Consider the following 22917-nt stretch of genomic DNA (forward strand, 5'->3'; position numbering starts at 1 on the left):
CAAAACATTAAGAGCAATGGAACCGGAGAGAGTAATATAATTAGAGATTATAGTGTGTCGTATTTGTGGGTTTTACTTAATTAATTAAGCCGGCCTGATCAGTGTCTACCTACACACTGGCATGGACTCTTGCAAAGTCAGATGGATGCTAATTTGTACTTTTGTGCAGGTATAGAGCGGTCGCGGCCCAGCCTCGATCGCTCACGTCCGCACCGTCGCCGCGCGCGCGTGTGACACACGCACGCACGTACGTACGCTCCGTGCATCCGTCCCTCGCCGCCCTCGGTGCTATACTCCCCTCGCGTTAAGGGGGTGTATATCCAGGGTTTAAAATTTTAACGTGTCACATCAGATATTATATAGAATATCGTATAGGGTGGGCACTAATAAAAAACTAATTATAGAATTGGTTAGTAAACCGTGAAACGAATTTATTAAGCCTAATTAATCTGTCATTAGCAAATGTTTACTGTAGCACCACATTGTTAAATCATGGAGCAATTAGGCTTAAAAGATTCGTCTGGCCGCAAGCTGTATAATTAGTTATTTTTTTAACCTATATTTAATACTTCGGATGTGTTTAGATCTAAAGTTTGGATCCAAACTTCAGTCCTTTTCCATCATATCAACCTGTCATATACACATAACTTTTCAGTCACATCATCTCCAATTTCAACCAAAATCCAAACTTTGCGCTGAACTAAACACAGCCTTCATGCAAGTGTTCAAACGTTCGAGTGACAGGGTAAAAAATTTTGAAGTGGGATCTAGACAAGACCTTATTTATACAACATAAAAACACTATATCTATACTTCTTTAAAATAAAAACATCGATGGTACAATCTGACAAGATAGGACCACCATCCTTCATCCTTCATCCAGTTTCAGACCCAGAGATCAATTGCCACATCTAGCAACAATATGAATACCCAATGGATAAAGCGCGAGGAGAGAGTTGCAGACCCAGAGCAGATTGCAGCCGGACTGACATGGATAGAGATTAGTAGATGGTGTGGCACTTTCGTTTGGTGGTAAAGTAAGCCATACTGTTAGTTACTCCTCTAAATTTTTTGCAGTGTAGCAAGCTAAAAGATGGAGTGAACCCATAAATAAATTCAACCTATAGTTATATGGCTAGAAACATAAATGTAGCTACTTTCTCTGTGCACGAGACACTAGAGATAGAACTACGTATGCACGGACCGGCTCATCACTAGAGGAGTAGGTGTCAACCGGTTTCAAGATAAATATCCCTATATAATAATAAACAAATAAATAAAATGAAAGAAAATTAAAAAAAAACACTTGCAATTTTGCAAACAGATGCGCCAGGTTGCATGGACACGTGGCATTTCTCCCACGTTACTCCTGCATGCGTGCATGCCGCCACGTGTCCACCCCTCCCCGCCTTTAAAACCCGCCTCCGATCCCCTCTCCCCCAACACCATCTCCTCCTCGTCATCGTCATCGTCTTCCTCCTCGCGTCGCCGATCACCTCGCCATGGTGCCGCCGGCGGCGCACGCGCCGAAGAACCTGGGGCTGAGGGGGGTGCGGCGCCGGCTGTGGGGCAGGTGGGCGGCGGAGATCCGCGTGCCGCGGGGCCACCGCGCGGCCGCGAGGCTGTGGATCGGCACGTTCCCGTCCCCGGCGGCGGCGGCGCTCGCCTACGACGCCGCGCTCTACTGCTTCCACGGCGGCGCGCCGCCGGGGAACCGCGCCTTCAACTTCCCGCACGCGCCGCGCCTCCGCATCGACGACCGCCGCCGCCACGCGCTCACGCCGGGCCACGTCAGGGCCATCGCCGAGAGGTACGCCCACGACGTCGGCTCCGTCCTGTTCCGCCCGCTCCCTCCGCCGCCGCCGCCCGTCGCCGCCGCCGCCGTCCCCGTGTTCGCCGCACCTGCACCGCCCATGGCGCCGGCGCCGGCCAACCATGCTGCCGATCCTTACTACTGCAACGAGCCTGACACCACCACAGACGAGGACGTCATGGCTGCGGCTGACCGCCTCCTCTCCATGGACATCGAAGAGGTCGCCGCTTTGATCGCCATTGTTCAGCAAGGAGAGTGACCATATCTACAACTTCTTAGCTAGCTAGTTACACCTTCTATGTAGCATGTGTACTATGCACTTTTGTGGTTGTGTTGTGCTGTCCTAATGGTGTAACTAGCCATATCAAGGAAGACATGCATGATCTAGAGTCTAGAGTACTCTAGCCATGGAATAAATTAACTTAGTCTGTACTTGGTCATGCACCTTGTGTATGATCCTTGTGTAAGAGAAGTGTAATAATCGGTTCTTGAAAAGGAACTGTTGTTATATATGAGATGGATGTTGTCATGAAATGGAAATTTGCAGTTGTTTCTCTTTGCAATCCGGTGTGATTTTGTAGTGGAAATTAACAGAGGAAGAAAGGAGAAAAAGAGGCGCGAAATCGACCCATGGCGCGAAAGTTTGAATTTGAAAATTTTTGAGTGGAATGTTTAATTTTGCGGTATAACTTTCTTACAATTCATTCTGGGGGATGACAGAAGCATTCTATATGAAGATACTAGCTATCATGAACATATGTGAACTTTGGCAGGGTCGAATGTGAATTAATCAATTACCCTTTTCATATGCTAGCTTGGAGTATATATATGGGGTCAAAATCTCATGCATGTAAATAAGTCCAAGGATTATGAAGCACATATATAAATGCATGAACTGAACATATATGAAAACAAATCTAGCCATAATGAGTTGTACCATCAAAGTCTATAGAATCAAGAACTTGTGTTAAAGAGCAGAAGGGCTTTCATGTTAAAGAGCAGAAGGGCTTTCATTAGAATGACTGATGTCTTTTTTCTTCCTATTTTCCACTCTATCCGGAGGAAGATAGTACAAGAGATTTAGGCAAGGGCTGCAAGAGATTTTTTTAAAACTTTTTTTTGAAGAGATTTTTTAAAACTAGCTAGATAGAAAGTGAAAGAACCAAATTAATAATGGAATTCCCGTTTCATCATAAACAAAAGTAATGGACTCCTCTCACCGAGCGCTCACGTGAACATTATAGTCATAATTTTGAGCCGAAAAACCCCTTCAAAATATGCTACGTATAGTACAAAACCATATATATTGTTCAGTCCGATATTTGCCATGTTTTTTCCTTCTTTTTAAGCTTGTGTTAAGGGAGGGGACTCACTCGCGTGGTGTACGTGTGTCTTTGATGTCTCTGTGTAATCATACTTGTAAGTTCATGTATTTCACATTTTGTTTGAAAAACATATATAGTGTTAACAAGTTTCAAGCAGAGTTGCAATTAAAGTTACCGTTTCTTTTTTACTAGTTGAGACATGTCCAAGATTGATGCAACTACAGATGTGGGTGAGGTCAGGAAATGATGGCATCTACCTATCCTGAAGATGTCATGCACAAATAAATAAGTACTCTACTGATGAGTCTACTCATCAATTGCAAGCAGTTTTGGTTTATGCTAATTTTCAAACACATCAATCATTCAGCTATATCTCTCTTTTGTACTCGTGTGCACGTCATTCTAGCTTTGGGGCCTTGGACACCACACCGTGCATGCTGGTAGCGGGTAGCCTCGAATCGAACGGCAATAATATCCCTCTGTATCATTTTGTAATAATAATATTTATATAATTTGTATATGTACTTCCATCAGCAATCCGTTGTAGTCTAGCTGGTTAGGATACTCGGCTCTCACCCGAGAGACCCGGGTTCGAGTCCCGGCAACGGAATTTCTTTTTGGTTTCATAATTGTTGAAAGATTATTTGTTAACTTTTTTGTGGTTTTTTTTATCTCCGATGTATGATCAATGAATCCAAAATTCTTGAAAGATTATTGGTTTTCAGATTCAGATGTTTGTTACTTCACCTTTTCATCTCTTCTCCGATGTATGATCATGTAGTGCGATCAAAAAATTGTTGAAAGATTATTCGTTTTCAGATGCTTGTTACTTCACCTTTTCATTTCTCTCTCTGTGATATATGATCACGCAAGCTGAAATTCCTAAAAGATTATTCATTTTCAGATCTTTGTTACTTCACCAAAAGTTCTCAGTGCAATGTCCCTTTTCCTAATTCTTGAGTTCGTCTTTTTTTACGAGAACTAGTGCTGAAGAAAACAGAGATTGTAAGCTGTGCAGTTTGATGCCTGAGTTTCACTGAAGCAGTCATAATGGAACTATATTACAAACTGCAATTTTTAGTTACATCGGCAACCAATTTTTCTCCAAACCATCCAACATATTTTCTCAGAATTCTTTCGTCTCGCTAAAAATCTCTGAATTCGATGAAGCCATCCGACTATGAAGCATCGATTTCAGCAGTTTCTAATGAGGAAATTTCAGGCTGCTGCTGCTGAAGCTGAACCCACGAATGGTAGTCTCTCAGCAGCTGCTCCCCCAGCAAGGGCACGAGCCTGTCCAGGAGGCCTTGCATCAGCCTGCCAAATGTTCAGTTCTAATGTTAAACCAAAATGAAACTGGTAATACTGAACAGTGATTCAGTTTCAGTGTAAAAGATGTGCTTAAACATCTTGATGGGGTGATTGGATTGGAATTTAGTTCTCATCAGCATCTGGTGAGCACTTGTGTGTAATTTCTTTGAGATATTTTGCCTTTTTTTTTTACTACTGAACTTTCAGAAACTTCAGTGATTAATGTAGGGCCTTACAGGTTGCCTGGTGTCTCCACTGCTGACAATGGAAGCATGCTGAATGGCTTCGTGTAAACCTGTAATCCACATATGAAGAACTTCAGTGTACGTTAAAAAAAAATCAGATCATCTCTTAGTTCCGTAGAATCAGTAATTCAGTGAGCAAAACGGTTGAGGTGCTCTGTTCATCCAGATGCTGTATCTTCTCATGTAATATACCTCCAGAGTGACCTCCAAATTGACATCAATGTCCAAGCATGGTTCCTCACCATCGTCTTTCCAAGTTATATGGTTGCTCATAAAAGCTGCAAACATCAAACCTCTAAATCAGACACACATTTTATTTTGTTGCCCCGGAAAGGAAGTTCAGAGTTCAGAGTTCAGACTAAGCAGTAATGATTCGCATGGTTACAATGGTTAGCAAAACAGATGATTGACAACGATGAATTGATGACCAATCTACTAATTGCACAGATAAATCAGATGTCTCCACTCAAAACTGCAAAGAATTTTCAAGAACTGCGAGCCAATCAGCTAACCGAAGAACCTGAATTTTTTTACCTGAAAAGAGCTCATTCTGCTGCTCAACTGAGCCTGAACCCTCAAACTGCCACCAACAAAACGATCAAATCAAACCAAGATTAACCGTAGAATCGATCAATTGAGCAAGTGATTGAGACATCATGCAGAGCAATTCGCTTAATTCAGTAGTACCCTGCAGGAGAGCATCTCGACGGTGCAGTCGTGGCATGTCGGGGCGACGCGGAGGTCGAGGACGGGGGCGACCTGGAACCCGAGGAAGCCGATGCTCTGCAGCGTGCACCGGAACGTGTTCGCCCCCGGCGCCTCGTCCACCGCCGCGAAGCTCTGCAGCGCCCTCGTGTTCAGCAGCGACTCCACGCCGGCGGGCTGACGCAGGAACTCGCCGATGCCCCCAACGCCGCCGCCCTCCACCACCACGATCCTCTCCCGCCGCCTCGCCGACAGCCGCGCCCGCCTGCCCCTCGCCCTCGCCGACAGCGATTGGCCGTCCTCATCGCCTTCGGCTTCGGCGTGCGCATTGCCGCTCGCCGCCGCGGCTCGCCATGGCCGGCGGCGACCGGCTGCAACGGCGGCGACGCTTGAGATTCGGAAGAGGCAGCAAGGTTTGGCAGCCACGAGCCTCATTCCATCGTCCACTCAGCTGAGCTCGAGCTCGCGCATGGAGTGATGCGAGGTTGGAGTTGGAGAGGAGCAGCGGCGACGGCGAGCCACTGATCAGATGGCTTATCGTGTTCGCGGTTTGGCCATCTCTCTCTGTGCACAAGTGGAGCTCGATTTGTGGTCGGCTGCGTCGCGTTCTTGCTGTCGCGGTCATCGTCTTCAACCTGTTCACCAGTTCAATCTTTAGTTTTCGACATTTTTTTCGGAGGGTGCAATATATATCGAATCTTTAGTCTTCAACCTGTTCACCAGTTCAATCTTTAGTTTTCGAATTTTGGAAATTTTGATAAATTTTGTTAAATTTGAACAAATTATTACCAAATTTTAAAAATATTTTTTTGGCCGAAATAATATTGTATCGCGGATCCAATAGAACCGAAATTTTAGAAATTTCGTTCCGAAAATTTGAACCCTGCTTACCACCACGGATTCACCACTTCCAACCTACCAACGCCACTACCCCAACTCACACATAAAACCACTTGTGTTTTCTTATCTAAGGATGAAAAAGGTCCGAAAATATGGAAACCACTTTCATAGTTATATTTCTTTCGGAACGGAATCGAAAACAGTAAAGAATAAAATGAAAACGGTATCGAAAAATATTGGAAAAACCGGAAACGACGTGTTGGAAAACGATAATAAATATCAAAAACATTGAACGGCGAAATCACACATTTAACTTTACATAGCTATATAAAATATAATAAATTCAAGATTATACAATGTAAATTATAATTGTCTCTTTTTTTAGCCATGCACTTGATTTGGGTATGGAGTTGATGGGTATCAGTCAAATAAAAAAAAATGGGTCATAGATGTTGACGTATTTACAAATATAGGGTAATAGATGGTAATTTTCATACAATTATGGTATAAAAATTCGGAAACACTCGATATAACAATAAAATAGTTTTCATTTGCATTTCTATATTTTTCTACTATTTCTATTTTTAATTTTGTTGGCAACAATTTTCACATAGCTCAGCCAGTCAAAATCGAGAACAAGTGTCGGTCAGTCAGGAATTTCTACGATTATTTTCACCCCTAGTCTTATCTTCTCTCTCCTTTCCTCTTTACCATCAAACTATTCTAAATTTTAATTGGAACTTTTAACCATACTAATTGGAGTAAAATGCTATCCTACCAAAATTTCAAAAGTTTTCTCAATACTATCAAAATTTAAAAAGGCATCAAACTAAACACATAGTAAAAAACTATCAAAATTCGGTAACACTGAATCTTGCCAAAATTTGGCAATGTTCTTGAACTGAGAGCGTATTACATCAGGCCATCAATATTCGATTCTAGCCACAATCCTAGCCGCCGGTTTCCAGCCCAGAATTAATTTCATTTAATTTGGGCAAAACCCTGGCTTAATTCTAGACACAAACAGGCTCTGGTCTCTTGGACCCAAATTCAACTTGGATAATTCCGACACAAACTCTATCGATCGAACGTACTCACGTGTACATATTCCGAGGCGATCGATCGATCTCCACGCGCGACACGACGCGACTTGCATACGCAGTTACGCACGCATGCAGGCGAGCCACCTCGCCGGAGATTCAGCCCGTTCGACAACCCTACCGCCGGCGAGCGGCGGCGTACGTGCGCCGGCCATGTCGATGTCGAACTTCGCGAAGATGGGGTACAGCATCTGCGGGAGCTTCGCGGCCGGCATCTACGTCGGCGTTAAACTGCGCGTGAGGCAGCAAGCGGTGGAGCGCTCGGAGGGGAAGAAGTACATCAGCAACATCGAGCAAAATCTCCAGAGCCTCAAGAATCTGTATGAGCGCGTCGAGTAGCCGCCGCCACCGTTCGTCGTCGAGACAACTGATCCGGCCGCCGCCGCAGCTGAGGAGACTCGCCGGAGCAGGAGAGATGCCGGCGAGCATTAGACGTCATGAGAAGTTCAGACATGCATGCACCCCGAGATGATATATGCTATAATAATATTAGCAACAGATTTACACGGCTGATTTTCAGTCTATTTAATGATTAATCATATATATTTGTCCCAATTTCAATCGGCTTAATTCATTCATGATGTGTTTTTAAATGGATGTTTTTTTTATGTGTTCGATTGATTGTGTTGTTTGTTACACACCGTACATGCATGATCACATTAAAGTATGAGAATTTTTACTGTACATGCAATTTAAGCCATTGATTTCGTTTGATCCAACGGGTGAGAAAGAGTTGTACCTAGTAGTACTGTCCACGTGATTTTACATAGCATAGAGAGGTGCTAAAGAAGTAAGGGTAGTTAAGTAATTTCACGTGTATCTTCTTCATCTTCCTCCTGTCTTTTCTCTCTCCAAAAGATGCTGCATGCCTGCATCGATCGATGGCTCTCACCAGGGATGGATAGGCTAGCCGGAGTGGAGGTGGAGGGGGCCGACGAGCCTCCGTGCATCACTTCCCCCAAGCTCGCTGGTGACATACGCCTACCGCGGCCCTTCCCCTAATCTCGCTGCCGGATTCGAGCACATAGGCGACCGACGTAGGTCCTCGTCGCCTCCGCCGCCGCGTAGCAGCCTCCGATGCAGGCGCCGCCGTTCAACACCACCGGCGCCGACCACCCCTCCTGCTCCTCGTTACCTCGCCACCATGCAGACACCGCCGGCACCCAACGCGCCGCCGTCCAACACCCCGCCGCCGACGCCCCCGGCACCACCGGCGCCGACCACCCCTCGTCCCGCTCCCACCACGCCCTTGCTCTTGGTTTGGACTTGCTCAGTTGCTCTTGGAGTCTTCGTTCACACAGTCACTCAGTCAAAGAGAAGGAGCATCACGAGCTGCTTAGCGTGAGATTTTCAATCTTACCCTCCGTGAATGAATGGCCGGATTTAAATTGGTACCTCAAGGTACCGGTACCTCGAGGTACAATATGCTGGACTGGAGCAATGCTCTTAAAGTATACATGCAAGCATGGATGGAAGGGCGAAGACCCAAAGACCTCCTCGTACCCCTAGTCTACGCAATTTCTAAGAAGAGGAGAGAGTCCCTACACCAAGGAAAGGAGAATAATGTCTGGGTCGGAGATTTAGCCTTGGAGACAAACCCACATATCACAGTGGCCCTCGTGGAGCAGCTTGTGGCCTTTATGGACCGCAGTCCGTGGTGTGTAGCTAGACGAGGAAGAGTCTGACCAAATCTCATGGAAGTTCACACCCCATGACTAGTACTTGGCTTCGTCGGCCTATAAACACAATGCGTTGGCGTGCTCGACACAACCTTTGATTCATTGATCTGGAGGGTCTGGGCGCCAGGAAAATGCAAACTACACGCCTGGTTCATCATCCTGAATAAAGTCTGGACCTCTGACCGACTTGCGACCAGGGGATGATAGAACAACGGACGGTGCCCACTTTGTCGGGGAGAGGACGAAACGGCCTTGCACCTCGTCACTAGGTGCAGATACACTAAAAGGACGGATTGGGTGGCCAATCATCAGCTTGAGCCTTGACACTGGGAGACTACTCAGTCGGTCAATGAATGGTGGGAAGTGCCAGCCACTTTGGCTGGCATTCCCAAGAAGGGATCCCGTACCATGATCCTCCTCATCGTTTGGGAAATATGAAAGGAATGAAACCAGCGGATCTATGAGTACAAGGAGGCCACAACTTCGTATCTTCTCGCGAGAATAAAGGAAGAAGTCGACATGTGGGGTTTGGCGGGCGCTAAGTGCCTTAGTGAGCTTGTTCCGCACCTTGTATAGTGTACAGTTTTTCTTGGCTTTTGCCTTTTCTTTGCTCTTAGGGGTTGCATTTTTCTCCCACTTTATTTAATGAAAAAAGCACACTCTCGTGCTGGATCGATTAAAAATAATGGAGTCGTCTTTATCTGTAACTAGTTGAAACCCCGCGCGTTGTGGCGGGCACATTAGAAAGGATGAATATGCATGTAAGTATGAATAAACATGAATAAGTGAGATATAAGTGAGTAGTTCTGCTACCTAACCAAACAGGAATATAGTTTAGTATAGTATACAATTTCAAAAGTAAGCAGTTCTGCTATCTGATCAATTAAAGATGATATTTGCATCATCAATTGCTAAAAGTGCCAAGCACAAAAAACTCATTTCGAGTCCAGGGAGTTGGAAATTTATAGTCACAATGACAACACCATTCAGATTTACTGGAAACATTGCAAGCAGAATATTGTTAGGAACACCAAGATCTTCACCAGAGGATAAATATAAGTTGAGTGAAACACATGCAAATATAAAATTAAGTTTTGTTTATTTGATTACAGCAAACTGTAGGTAGGTAGTAATACTATGAGCTGGAAACAGTAGGAAACTGTAAGGTCTAAATCTCATTGTTTGTGACATTTTCTCCATCGAGAATGATATGCATGTGAGGAAGTTTATTTTTCATGTAATTCACAACATGAGCTTGAGTTGGCTGCAGCTTGGAGAGGTCGTCGGTGGATGATTTCCCTTGGAGAGTGATATAAATAGCTATTGATTTGGATGCAGTAATCTTGGAAACTGCTTGCAGGTAGTTGGTGTGGATGAGTTGCGCCTCATGGTTCCTGAAGAAGAGTAATGCGTTTGATGATGTATAGATAGGCATATACAATGTACAGAGCACTGAAATGCATGAAGCATGTTAAATATAAAATATAAGCTTGAAAACTATGTAATTAGGAAGCTATAGCTGAACCTGGATAGTGAGAGCTAACCTATTTTTTTCTGGTTGTTGGTCCATCTGTGTTGGCAATGGACGTTGTGTTTGCAGAAGAAATTTTGTGAAGGAAGGACTGTGGTATGAGAAATTGAGCAGTGCACATGTTGTTGTGGTGTTGTGGGTGATTCTTATAGTATTTCAGTGGTGATAATAAGGATACTAATTTTGTTTTCTCATTTATTGCAGAATCAGATATGATTAAGAATCATATCTTGAGTCTTTTATTATTGAGGATAAAATATGGAATAGATATAAATGCCATATTTCAGATTTGGTTGGTTTTGCCAGTAAACTTGCAAGTAATGGTTGCAAAGATAAGTTAGCAATGATGGTGATAGATTTGGTGCAGGTTTAAATTTCTTAAGGAAATCGTTAGCAGTGATGGTGACAGATTTGGTGCAGGTCTAATTTTTTTAAGAAAATCTATATATGTTGCTGATAAAAGGCCATGTTGTAGGAGAATTGTGAAGGATTTGAAGAGTTGTACCTGTTCCTTGTGACCCGATGGCTGTTGATCAGCTATCTTTGGCTGCTGCAGCTGGTTTTCCTCTCCATTGGTGGAGGTTTCCGTTCTGAATTTAGCAGTCAAATTAGTAGCAAAACATACATACATACATACATATATATATGCACGCGCGCGACACACACATATATATGTTTATAGGCTGAAACTTAAGGTGTGCACGTACACTTTTTTATGGCACTTAGAATTTTGTCCTGGAGAAAATTCTGTTGACGGTTGTTTTTCCTTGCTGAGATCTACTTGTTGGGGATGATAAAGTTGATTTGTTGCAACCTGAATAGTGTTTGCAATTGCTGGGCTGATGCATATATGAAAGGAATTTAGTTGAAGAATAGTTTGTATATTCTGGAAAAAGAACTTGTATCAGTGCAGTACCTTGGTTGATCAATGTGTAACTCCTTTTCAAATTGAAGAGCTCTCTTTGCTGAAGGTATAATTTGGTTTACTGTATTGTTGTCTAGAGTTGTTTCTGGAGGTTGTAGGGATGGTGGCGTAGTGGGATGTTGGTCTTCTTTGCTGCTATTAGTTGTAGTCATAAATATAGAAATGTTAAGCAGAATATAATAAGTAAAAAAGGCATATGTTGGTTAACCTGCAATGTTCCATGGTGGTTAGCCCTTCATCTGTTGCAAGTTGTTTGGTGGCTGATTCCTGAAAAAAGTTATTTTTAGATTATAGATGGTTGGTAGAAGATATGGTAAGGACAAACATTTGTATACCTTTGCTACCTTTGTATTTTCCAGAGTAGGTAGTATCAAACTTGTATTTTCATTTTCAACGGGATAACTCTTCTTGAGGACATAATTGATAGTGAAGTGTGAAGAGTACTTTGTATTCATGGCAATGTGAAACAATCTTGTTTTCCCAATGGCTATATCAAGAGCTATGGCATGTTCTGTTGCATCAATTTTCAAGTTCTGGGTAGCTTGAGTAGCATTTACCTCAACCAAATCCTCAGCCACATTGTAGAATGCTACTGCGTCCAAAGTTCCTGATTCATCTTTAATTGTTAAAGGAAGTTTGTACCTGAAAGTTTGTTTGAGTATATTAGATTTGTTTATAGAAATGTAAGACGAATTAATTAATAAGAAAAATTAGTATTATAGATATGTCACATACATTGGTTTTGGCATGGAATGCTGACATTGACATCTTGGAGTGTCGGAGTTGCTATTGTATGATGCAGTACATGATTTGCATATTTTGTAGTACCAATTTGTATATGGTACTATCGCTGATACCTTTGCAATGCAACTGTATGAATTCCCTCCCTAGTGTGTAAGAAATATTGAAATGATTATTTAATTAGATTAGCAACTTATTTAGTGATGTAGTGTGAATGAGGTACCTCGAAAGCAGAAATGGGCAGTCTTGATATTTCTTCAAGTTTGTATAGCTTACCAGCCGCTTGAAGTGGAGTTAAATGTTCAACTCGTGGCATTTGTTGTTGGAGAGTTGGAATATCCCATTGGTAGCTTGAAGGAAGATTGATGCATTTTTGAAGCAAATATAAATTAAAATCAGTATGACAATAAGCTATATAAGTTACCTGCTTTGATATTCAGCAATCTCTGTTATATCGGAGTCAAAATATATTTGTGTTGCTGAACTTGATGTAGCCTCTGTTTTGCCTTTTAAAATTGTAGCACATAAGTGAGTAGTGTTGTTTATGAGAGGGGGTATTAAAAAGTTATTTGAGGGACTGACCTAAATAAGTCCCTGCTGTAAGTCCAGCAAGTATAGCTACTACTATTTTGTGGTCTGTAGATTTCTGTAGAACAAAAGCTTCATCAAATGACCCTCCATATTCACCCCAGAGGACTATTTCTTGTTCTTGTTCACTACAAATTGGTGAAACAAAAGGTATAAACTACTGTGTCATATACATTTGGAACATAAAAATATAATGCATATGTGATACATACTCTTTGCTACGGATTTTGAGCTTTCTGTTTTTCTTGGATGATGTTTTGCCAGCATAATCATATGGCCCAACATGGCTGATAACTCCTATCAGATCTAGAGGCAAAATGTTCGAGATTAGTTGTATAATAATTAAATAAAAGAAGATAGAAAATGCAAGTATTACCTATCAATGGTTTTGATATTCCGCTTTTAGATGGTATCTGATCAAATGGGCAGAATTCAAAACCATAGTTTGGGATGGATGAACCTCTTGATTCTAGGTGATGAACCTTTGTGCTGGACTTAAACTGCAACATGTATTTTTGGTGGTGGTAAATATATTTTTTGTTTTTAATGTCAACAGTATTGACATCAACAAACATGTAGACACAACCTAGAGTTAGTGATGGACGAAATTCATTTTCAAGTTTCTTTGGAATAGTAAACTGCACCATAGTGCCCTGCAAGATTAGAACTGGTATAAGTCTAAAACTGCATCGTTTTATCAGTAATATTTAGATTGGAAGTTAAGCATAGGATAAATCATTTTTTGGTGTAGGATAGTATACCTCTTCATCAAGAATTACCCCATCGATGTTGAATATTGTTGGTGTACTGGCTGAGGCCATGTTTTTAGCATCCCATAGTCTAATAAGTCGTCCGAAAACTTTGAGGTTTTGCTGTCCCAAATTTATCTGTTTGAGTTTTGTTGCTGATCCCATCTATGGAAATGTTCCTGAAATAAGAGGTCTAAGGTTAGCTAGTAGACAATATCAGAAAACATACATTGCATATAAGAGATAATTTGTTTACAAAATACCTTGGTAACTAATTCATATCATTGTTGAAACGGTGAAAAATCTCATGATATACTACATTTTGCGTGCAATGTTCATTTGATGAACTATTGCTGTTTATAAGTATCCGCAAGCCTTTTGGAGATGTTACTCGTGATAACGCAACATATAATTGTCCATGAGAAAAAACTGGAGATGGCAAGTATGCACCAACTTTTTGAAGTGTTTGACCTTGGCTTTTGTTAATTGTCATCGCATATGACAAACGTATTGGAAATTGACGTCTTTTTAGCTTGAATGGCCACTTAGATTGGGCTGATGTCGTTATAATACGCGGTATGTATGCTTTTGAACCTTTGGCTTTTCCAGTCATTATTTCCCCTTCAATGATGCGGGTTGTGAGCTGTGTAACAATAAGTCTAGTCCCATTACAGAGACCTCTAGAAGGATCAAGGTTACGCAAAAGCATTATAGAAACACCAATTTTGAGATGCAAAACATGGTCTGGAAGTCCATTCAAAGATATTGTGTTGCGGAATTCTGTTGGGTATAGAGCCTCTAGAGTTGAATGGTTTGCACAGCTATCATCAATAGTATCTGAGCTATAATATGAAATTTCAGCAGCTGTTACTTGAGCAATGATTTTGTTGTTTATTTCTGAAACAACCTTATTTGTTGGTGATAAAATTGCACGATCACAAAAATATGTTGTAATATTGCTTGGTTCATATCCTAAGTCATACACAAAGGAAATCAAGCTATCAAGATTTCTGGAATCTGAGGGCAACAAAAGAGATTGGGGTATCTCTATGAAAGTACCATTGGTTTCATTTTCTATTGAAATATGAGGCTCTGTACCATTTCCTACTCTTAAAACCCAATCTGCAAATACCCGTAGTTCTTCTTTATCGGATGGTGAAAGGTTTTGTGAGCTAAGTCTCATATTTTCAGTCAGTTGAAGAACTACACATTGATGCCATAAGTATGAATTAACAATAGAAGCTCGCAGAATTTGGTGCCTTGTTGCATTCTGAATAACAGGAAGTGTTTGCCGAAAATCTCCACCAAATGCAACAGTTATTCCACCAAATTGCCTATGCTGTGCATTAGGTCGAATGTCCGATAATATATATCTAAGTGTGTGATCTAATGCTTCAAAACAATACTTGTGATTCACAGGTGCTTCATCCCAAACAATAAGAGATGTTTGTTGAATAAGTTCTGCTAAGTGTGTGTTCTTCTTTATACTGCACATAGAATTCTCACGTATGTCCAAAGGGATTTTGAAGCGGGAATGAGGTGTTCTACCTCCTGGAAGTAGGAGGGCTGCAATTCCTGATTATGCAACAGCTAATGCAATTTTCCCTTGAGTTCTCACAAAGTTTAATAAAGTTGTCCATAAGAAAGTTTTTCCAGTTCCTCCATGTCCATACACAAAGAATGTTCTTCCCTCATTATTTATGACTGAGTTAGAAATAGAATTGAATATTTCCTTCTGGTTTGTATTCAGACTATTGATGTCATTAGCAGATGTAGATGCAATGCTGGTAATATCATAGCTGAGTTCATCTAGTAATAATCTATTATCTGCAGATGCACTACCAATATCATCTGGAAGTGGCAAATTAAAGTGTGATAAAGAATATCCAGCATTTCTCAATAATTTATCCAATTCAAATAATAGGGCATTGCCAACAAAAGAGTCTGCAAATGAACTATTACTTTGTGATAGATTTTGATTTGTTCTGTATCTAAAATCTTCACTCATATGCTGGGCATGTTCTGTAAAAAGCCTTTGTGGATTTGTCACCTCACAAAACAGTAAGATTGTTACAAATAACTGACGTAACTGATAAGGTAAGGCCCAGTGCACTGCATCATTGAGAGCATGGGACCACTCTTGGTCATCACCAAGGAGACCTAGAGCTTCACATGCAGCTCGAAATGTTGGATGTTGCTGTCCAGATATATTTCTGATTTCAGAGAAGGTCTTTGGTCCTTTAACTATATGGAGTAACATCCTCAAATAATACTTCTCCCCTTTGGTTGGATCAACATGAGCTATACGTCCAATCTTATTGTAACAACCACGACGTATATCCCAATATTTTTCACTTGCATGCCATGTAAAGTATTCAGGGAATTCAATATATGTATGCTCTCTAGCTTGAGGAAATTGACTATTAGCTTCTAACCATGCAGTAAGTTTGGATTTCTGATTTCCTGGGTTTTCAATGACTTCTTCTAGGTCATCATCCTCTGTGTACACAACATTATTCTCTAAAGGGAGGTGGACCGGAAGGCGTTCAACTGATGGGTCTGTATGGTGTATATCAAACTGAAGTAAACGCCAAGCAACATCATTTGGGGTTACACATCGACATTCAAGATAGTTGTCTATTTCATTTATAGTTTCATTTGCTGAATTACGACGAATACCAGCTCTAGAACAATCATAGACTTTTGTAACGTACTTAAAAAGATACTTATGCATACCATCATGATTAACACTTTCCAAATTTATGTGATCTTGGTACTTAACCACCAAATCAACATTATGAGGAACAATGACTCTGTTGTCAATGTCAACCCCATTTTTTGTAACTATTTGATTGTTTGGTCGTGCGTATTGGGTAAAACCATTTTGCAATATATAAGTGTGTTCACAGAATTCCTTTGGATAAAATTTGGAGCACCTTCCTTCAGACATGCATGGTGAATAGGAAATTCCAGGACCGCAAGGCCCATGGATCATAAAAGAAGTAACAGCTTCAAATCCTATTGGATCAAGTGTAGGATTTGGTAGTTGAGCTGAAATACGTAGGTCAACCTTTTCAGCATCTAGAGGTTCTTCTTTTGAAAGCCAAATGATTATATGGACATGTGGTAGTCCACGCTTTTGAAATTCTACAGTGTAGACAACTGTACAAAAGGGTTAACTATTATATGGATTTGATGAACAATATATGTATCTAAGAATTTTGATTGAAAGTTGTTTTGGAAATTACCTGCATGTATGGGACCAAAAAAAATATTTTTTTAATGTCATCCATTAACATATTCAGCTTCATTTTGAACACACGGTCAACGATATCTGGACGATCTGAAGGTTGTTGTCCAGGTGCTAGAGCTTGTAGAATTTTTGGCCAAGATGCATTTGATGTGAATGTGACAAAAAGATCTGGGCAACCATACTTCCTACAAATAGCAATGCAGTCTTGATAGTTTTGATATAGATACCGAGGGCTTCCAGTATGAGAGGCTGGTAAGATAACCCGTTGGCCAGCCGAAGAACCAGTTGTAATGCCTCTAGACACAGAGCTGGCTAAAGAATTGAATGGTGCCAATCTATATTTGTGTTGAAAACTGGGCAACCTATAGTGTTGTATGCGCTCACCTTCAACACAACAATAGCCATCAACCAAATAAGATTGGGTTAACCTCCCACAACGTAATGGAGTGTTGAATTGGCCCGCTCTATCATGCATTATATAAGCAAAGAATTCAACCATTGTTGCTTTGTTACGCCGCAAGGCAGATGAACTTGCTGTTTGGTTATACATGTTGGATTCATGGAAACCATCTTCACCATATGGGAATAAAATAGGATATTGCATGGCCATAAATTTTCGGTGTTTTTCATCTATACGCTGCAATTGTGATGAATGGTGTTGTATTATTATATCCCGACCAATATCAGTCACCCCAATATCCCCAACAACTAATCCTACAACCTCTGCTGCAACTGGTGCACTGTATATATCTCCATGTGCATCTGTCGAGCCAAATAGTCGGATCTTGTAATGATCAGATTCATTTTCACTTAATCTTTCTCTTGCTGTTCGGAATAACTTCACAATGGGATTGTGTGTATCGAACATTTCTATTAGAGAGCGAACAATTTCTTCATTGGCATGGAAGGAGTCGCGAGAAGAAGAAGCAATGTTGATTATGTTAGAGATTTCATTTTCTGTATCGAAGATGTATAGCTGAGCATATTCTGGCCGACGACCTTGTGAAGGTATTAAAGAGCCTACTCTGTGGCAGATCTATCCACTAATTTTGAAGACATATGGTCCATGGCCGTCGTTGATGGATTCAATGATTTTAGCCCCCATTGAAGTCATAGCAAACATGGAATTGTATCGATGAATATGCTGCAAGAAATGATTTGAAAGGGAGCTCGCAGAAGTTAACAAATTCAATATGGGTTCTGGAGGTGGATTACAAATTCAATATGGCTGCCAAGATTAAGTGGAGCATAGATTGTTCCTAACAAAGTATATGAATGGAAGATGGCAGATACTGTTATATATAAGATGTAAGGTTGGCGTATGTCAAATTTTACGTATAAAGGATATGATAACATACGGTGATGGCGAAATACTTGGTTTGATGTAGACACAGATGAAGAATTATTACTCTCAGCTGACTGTGAATGAGAGGATATTCCAATAATTCGTTGTTCATTAGCCAATGGAGGAGTAGATGCAGATGAAGAGCCTATTTCAGTTATGTTCAACTCTCGATGCAAAGACCGTTGTTCTGAAGATAATGCTATATGTTGTGAAGGGAATGTGGGTACATAATTAGATAGGCTATAACCGGGTAACTAAGGTAGGTAGGCAACGATAAACTTTACATTACTAAAAAAAAATTGAAGGTGTAAATTGGGGAACCAACCTCTACCTCTATGGGCATCCAATATGAGTTTACGTTTTCGTCGTGATTCAGCAGCAGTAGCATGATCAGGGTGAGGTACCAAAATATGTGCCAGTGGACGTCTTGACCGGCGACGTCCTACTGGAAAACGTGAAGTACTTTGCCCAGCATCCATGGGTTGAACCCTTTGTTTTTTAGTTTTAATCAACAAAGCATCTGATCATATATTTACAAATATCGGATGTAAGTTTATTATATTTGAAAATGTAGGAGTATACGCATAAGATGTAACTGGAATATGAAATCAGAAAAGAGATGTACAAAAAAATATGAAAAATATAGGATGAGTTGAACAACACACATACCGAGCAAGGTTATCTGCTTTTATGACAATTGTCAGGCTTCTCCTCAAGTGATGAAACAAATGTTCTTGTATCTATTAATAAAGGATAGGTGAAAGAAGTATAAGCTGCAAGCACCATTTTTTTAAAGAAACTAAAACAGTACTCAATGCATAGGTCTCCAACATGTGCAAAAACCACAATGTATGCTCGAATATAATATAACCTGGCAAAATTCATGTGAAATTCACACATACTGAACTGAATCACCAAACCAACCAAAAGCTTTCATTTTATCACACTTTTTGCGACAAAAATGCATCATAACATGAACTATGGATTTGCATAGTTTGAAAAACAGTATAAGCTGCAGGTTCTATTTTTTTAAGAAACTAAAACAGTACCCAGTGCATAGGTCTCCTGCATGTGCAAAATCCACAATGTATGCTCAAATATTGTTCTGAGAAAAATCATGTGAAATTTACACATACTGAACTGACTCACTAAAGCATCCAAAAGCTTTCATTTTAACACCTTTTTTGTGACAAAAACGCATCATAACATGAACTATGGATGTGCATAGTTTCAAAAATTTTGATAACATTTAACGTATGTTTTTTAAATGATTTTTTTTCACATTTTAACAGGAAACATGAATAGCATGGGGTGAGCTCAACAGAAGACATACCGAGCAGGTTAGTAGCTTCTCGCTATGTCAGGACATCTATGTAGCAATCCTCTGGCTCCTCACCAACTGCTCAAATACATTAAAGTTATAGGACATATAAGTATCCACTGCAAATATCAGTTTATTTTTTCTTAAAAAACTGGAACAACAATCAGTGTTGAAATCATAATGTTTGCTCAAATAGAATATGGAGAAAATTGATGTCAAATTCAGGCTTATCAAATAGAATAAATTCTCACACTTTTTTTTCAGAAACTAAAATCACATAGGACATATAAGTATCCACTGCAAATATCAGTTTATTTTTCTTAAATAACTGGAACAACAATCAGTGCATAGGATAGGGATTATTTCTTTAGGTGTAGAGAATCCAATTTACAAAGCTTTCATAGTGATCTTGCCTGGTTGAAATCATAATGTTTGCTCAAATAGAATATGGACAAAATTGATGTCAAATTCAGGCTTATCAAATAGAATAAATTCACACATTTTTTTTCAGAAATTAAAATCAGTACTCAGGGCAAAGAACCAACTCAATTCAGACATATTTTTTTCAGAAACTAAAATCAGTACTTAGGGCAAAGAAGTAAGAACCAACTCAATTCAGACATACAAAATTAGTAACGAAGCCTACATACAATGATCTGACAAAGTTTGATCCACAACTAACCTATCTTGCCGTGATCGCAATCATGTCCGAATTGGAGAATATGCTTGCAGGATGAAGCGATGATGTCGAGGGAGGTATGGATCTGAGGCTTGCGGATGGATGGATGATGTCTGACGGAGAGGCACAGGTTTGAGGAGACGTCTGGTAGCACTGGGGATTGCAAGAGGATTATCAAAAGGTTTGGAAGAGGCTTACGAAGAGAAATTGCAAGAGGCACATAAATCGTATTAACCATCGTGCCTCCAGTACCATAATGATTTTGGCCGTTTCTAATGTAAATGCACATCATTAAGGGCGGGGAATGGGAAGAAGCATGGTGATTACCGTTTCTGCTAGCCAAGAAGATGGGGAGGGGGCGGTTGATTTCACCATGGATGGTGCCAGGGTTCCAGATGCTTCTTCCCATCGGATGGATGGCGCTAGGGTTTCCGAGTCCAGACGCTTCTCCCCATCGCCGTATCGCTGGTTGCCGAGTCCAGACGCTTCTCCCCCATCGCCGCATCGCTACACAGCTCCCCATCACTACCTCCTACTGCGACCGAGATGAGCGCGGTCCCCACCACCACCTGCGCGCCATCGCCGCCTCCTGCGACCGAGCGCCCTGTCCCCACCGCCACCTGCGCGCGATCGCGACGCGGTGGGCGAGCGCTAGGGTCCGTCGCACTACGCCGCTGCTGCTCTGCTCAGGAAGTCAGGAGGAGATGAGACATACCGAACCCTAAAATCTCTCATTGGACTGACTTGGGCCTCCTGGGCCTCACGACTTGGGCCTCCTGGGCTGCAGTATATGTGTTGTGTTCGACCCCGAGGCAGATTGCATCCAACGGTGCAGATGCAATCTAATCTACCGATCTAAGGGCTATAAATTAATGATGACGTTGATCATTGAGGTTTAAGCTCTAGGATCTTAATTGCCCGTAGTGGGGGATAACTTTATAGGAAAAAGGGATACTAAAAAAAAAAGCTAAAAAAAAGCGCGCTAGCTGTGCAGCCCAGCAGCAGCTAGGCCTTGGGCCCTTGGCCCACGCGTGCAGCAACGCAGCAAGCAAGCGAGCAGTAGCGGCAGCTGTAGCTAGCTTAGTACCACCTCGGCTAGCTAGCTCCATCTACACTAGCTTAAATAGGAAATGTTGCCGGTGACTGTAACATATCGATTCCAGAATTTATGCAGCGTGTTACAGTGTTAGGTGACTAAGAGTATGTTGGAAAACTCTGTTCATTTTTTAAGGGTATGTTGTCTTATTTCTGCATGTCTCTTAGAAGTCAAAATTTATAAATATTTAGTAACATAGATCAATTTGTGATATGTCACTATAGAAATATGCATGTTCAAATTCAACTTACTTTGATCTATCTTACTTTTTTTATGGCATTTTAAATGCCATGCACGAATGTTCCCTTGAGGAATTTTTTTAAAAAAATCCACTTCCTGTTTGGTTTGCTACCAATTTTTATTCACGTAGTTCAATCTCTATACTAACAATTTGATAACGCAAAAATTGAGTCCAAATCAAACAAGTTAATTTCGCGCATCTGGATCAACTTGGATCCCGACAGAAACTCCTAAACTCCATTAATATTGTTGAAGTAATCCGGTTTTGCTGGGGATCATGGCGTGTGTATCGCTCCGACGCATGCTGCGTTCATGCGGGAGCTCTTTCCAGTTTTTTAGTGAGTGCGTGCGCTTCGTGTGTTCTCCGATCGTGGGATGGCGCGGTCTAGTCAGGAGGCATGGCGAAGTGGCGGGAGTTTAGGAACGCATGGCAACAGCTTCGGTCGTGGGATGGCGCGATCAAGTAGGAAGTTGTGGGCATGTAATTTACTATTTAAAGTTTCCTAATACAACAGAAAACGCTGCCAAGTTTCTTCTCGCTCGTTCTGTTTTGATCGGCTAAACTTGCGGTAGTTCGCTAACAATCTTCATATTATATATGCAGCCTGCCTCCATCACGACCACGACGTACTCACAACCTCGCCGGAGATCCAAGCAGCCCGTTCGATAATAATCCTATCGGCGGCGGCGGCGATCACCGACCGGCCAAGCAGCATATATACCTTCGGTTTCGTAATTTTTCTCTCTTGTTCGTTCTCCATGGCGGCGAATTTCGTCTGCTTCTTCGCCGGCTTGTGCATCGGCATATCGATCCAGGCGAACGACGAAGAGCAGCAGCGGCGGCGGCGCCTCGTCGAGCTGGAGCGGCGCGGCGAGGAGCGGGAGAAGCAGGTCGCCGAGATGGTGAGCCGGGAGGAGGATCGCGAGCGGGAGCGGAAGAAGAACCTGGACAAGCTCGACCAGATCGTCCAGATCCTCAGGAATCTGTGACCGGATAGCCGCCGGCCGCCGTGGAGACGAGGCTCGCCGGAGCTAGGAGAGATGACAATAACAGTGTTATTACTACTGTACTAGATTATTACTCCCTCCGTCCCACAGTATAAGGAATTTTGAGTTTTTGCTTGCAACGTTTGACCACTCGTCTTAGTTATATTTTTTTTGTAAATATAAAAAACGAAAAGTTGTGCTTAAAGTACTGTAGATAATAAAGTAAGTTATAAATAAAATAAATAATAATTTCAAAAAATTTTGAATAAGACGAGTGATCAAACGTTGCTGGCTTTCTCTGTAATCATTTGTCCCATATTTTTCGCTTTTCTTTGTGATCACTTGTAGTACCAAATTTAGGCTTTGTTCTAATGTGCAAGTCATTTATAAGCTTTTCGCCAACCAGTGCGTAAAACGAGAGAATCAATCACACCGTTTAGTAGT

The 22917-nt window shown here is 41.4% G+C and overlaps 4 protein-coding genes and 1 non-coding gene across 15 annotated transcripts; 3 read left to right on the forward strand and 2 right to left on the reverse strand.

The window, feature by feature from the left end:
* Positions 1–1441: 1441 nt before the first annotated feature.
* Positions 1442–2376, forward strand: LOC4346073 (ethylene-responsive transcription factor ERF015). Its single transcript, XM_015793965.2, has one exon. The coding sequence runs from the start codon at positions 1503–1505 to the stop codon at positions 2070–2072; it is 570 nt and encodes a 189-aa protein (XP_015649451.1). The 5' UTR covers positions 1442–1502; the 3' UTR covers positions 2073–2376.
* Positions 2377–3675: 1299 nt separating this feature from the next.
* On the forward strand, positions 3676–3748 carry TRNAE-CUC (transfer RNA glutamic acid (anticodon CUC)). Its single transcript has one exon. It is a non-coding gene; the product is annotated as a tRNA-Glu (tRNA).
* Positions 3749–4139: 391 nt separating this feature from the next.
* LOC4346075 (uncharacterized) lies at positions 4140–5990 on the reverse strand. Its single transcript, XM_015793293.3, has 5 exons — positions 5382–5990; positions 5229–5274; positions 4887–4972; positions 4686–4744; positions 4140–4455 (listed from the first exon to the last, which is right to left on the reverse strand). Exons 1-5 carry the CDS (start codon positions 5832–5834, stop codon positions 4317–4319), a joined length of 783 nt encoding a protein of 260 aa, XP_015648779.1. The 5' UTR covers positions 5835–5990; the 3' UTR covers positions 4140–4316.
* A 4088-nt stretch (positions 5991–10078) lies between these two features.
* Positions 10079–20849, reverse strand: LOC4346076 (uncharacterized). 11 transcript variants are annotated; one of them, XM_066303400.1, is made up of 18 exons: positions 20478–20846; positions 20154–20303; positions 19484–19549; positions 18820–18890; positions 18482–18670; positions 13565–13731; positions 13180–13456; positions 13016–13109; positions 12798–12931; positions 12640–12721; positions 12439–12565; positions 12210–12361; positions 11810–12116; positions 11683–11741; positions 11466–11609; positions 11257–11388; positions 11055–11139; positions 10079–10412 (listed from the first exon to the last, which is right to left on the reverse strand). In XM_066303400.1, the coding sequence occupies exons 6-18, from the start codon at positions 13715–13717 to the stop codon at positions 10404–10406; spliced, it is 1755 nt and encodes a 584-aa protein (XP_066159497.1). In that variant the 5' UTR covers positions 13718–13731; positions 18482–18670; positions 18820–18890; positions 19484–19549; positions 20154–20303; positions 20478–20846; the 3' UTR covers positions 10079–10403. The 11 variants fall into 11 exon arrangements, with proteins under 11 accessions (XP_066159497.1, XP_066159503.1, XP_066159502.1 ...); XM_066303406.1 differs by having other exon boundaries at positions 11466–11606; positions 12032–12116; positions 18476–18670; XM_066303405.1 differs by having other exon boundaries at positions 12032–12116; positions 18476–18670.
* Positions 20850–22101: 1252 nt separating this feature from the next.
* Positions 22102–22875, forward strand: LOC4346077 (uncharacterized). Its single transcript, XM_015795336.3, has one exon. The coding sequence runs from the start codon at positions 22246–22248 to the stop codon at positions 22474–22476; it is 231 nt and encodes a 76-aa protein (XP_015650822.1). The 5' UTR covers positions 22102–22245; the 3' UTR covers positions 22477–22875.
* Positions 22876–22917: the final 42 nt, after the last annotated feature.

This window comes from Oryza sativa, chromosome 8, assembly GCF_034140825.1.
Source record: "Oryza sativa Japonica Group chromosome 8, ASM3414082v1".
Taxonomy (NCBI): Eukaryota; Viridiplantae; Streptophyta; class Magnoliopsida; order Poales; family Poaceae; genus Oryza; species Oryza sativa.

Bases quoted from the DNA above. Each gene is read 5' to 3' on its own strand.
- LOC4346073 (XM_015793965.2), top strand. From the start codon at position 1,503: ATGGTGCCGCCGGCGGCGCACGCGCCGAAGAACCTGGGGCTGAGGGGG.
- LOC4346075 (XM_015793293.3), bottom strand. From the start codon at position 5,834: ATGAGGCTCGTGGCTGCCAAACCTTGCTGCCTCTTCCGAATCTCAAGC. The intron at 5,275-5,381 runs GTACTACTGAAT...TGTTGGTGGCAG, and splicing joins TCGAGATGCTCTCCTGCAGG to TTTGAGGGTTCAGGCTCAGT. The intron at 4,973-5,228 runs GTAAAAAAATTC...TGATGTTTGCAG, and splicing joins GCAGAATGAGCTCTTTTCAG to CTTTTATGAGCAACCATATA.
- LOC4346076 (XM_066303401.1), bottom strand. From the start codon at position 13,717: ATGGGATCAGCAACAAAACTCAAACAGATAAATTTGGGACAGCAAAAC. The intron at 12,362-12,438 runs GTACCTCATTCA...CTTACACACTAG, and splicing joins TGCCCATTTCTGCTTTCGAG to GGAGGGAATTCATACAGTTG. The intron at 11,140-11,256 runs GTACGTGCACAC...TGCTAAATTCAG, and splicing joins TCTAAGTGCCATAAAAAAGT to AACGGAAACCTCCACCAATG.
- LOC4346077 (XM_015795336.3), top strand. From the start codon at position 22,246: ATGGCGGCGAATTTCGTCTGCTTCTTCGCCGGCTTGTGCATCGGCATA.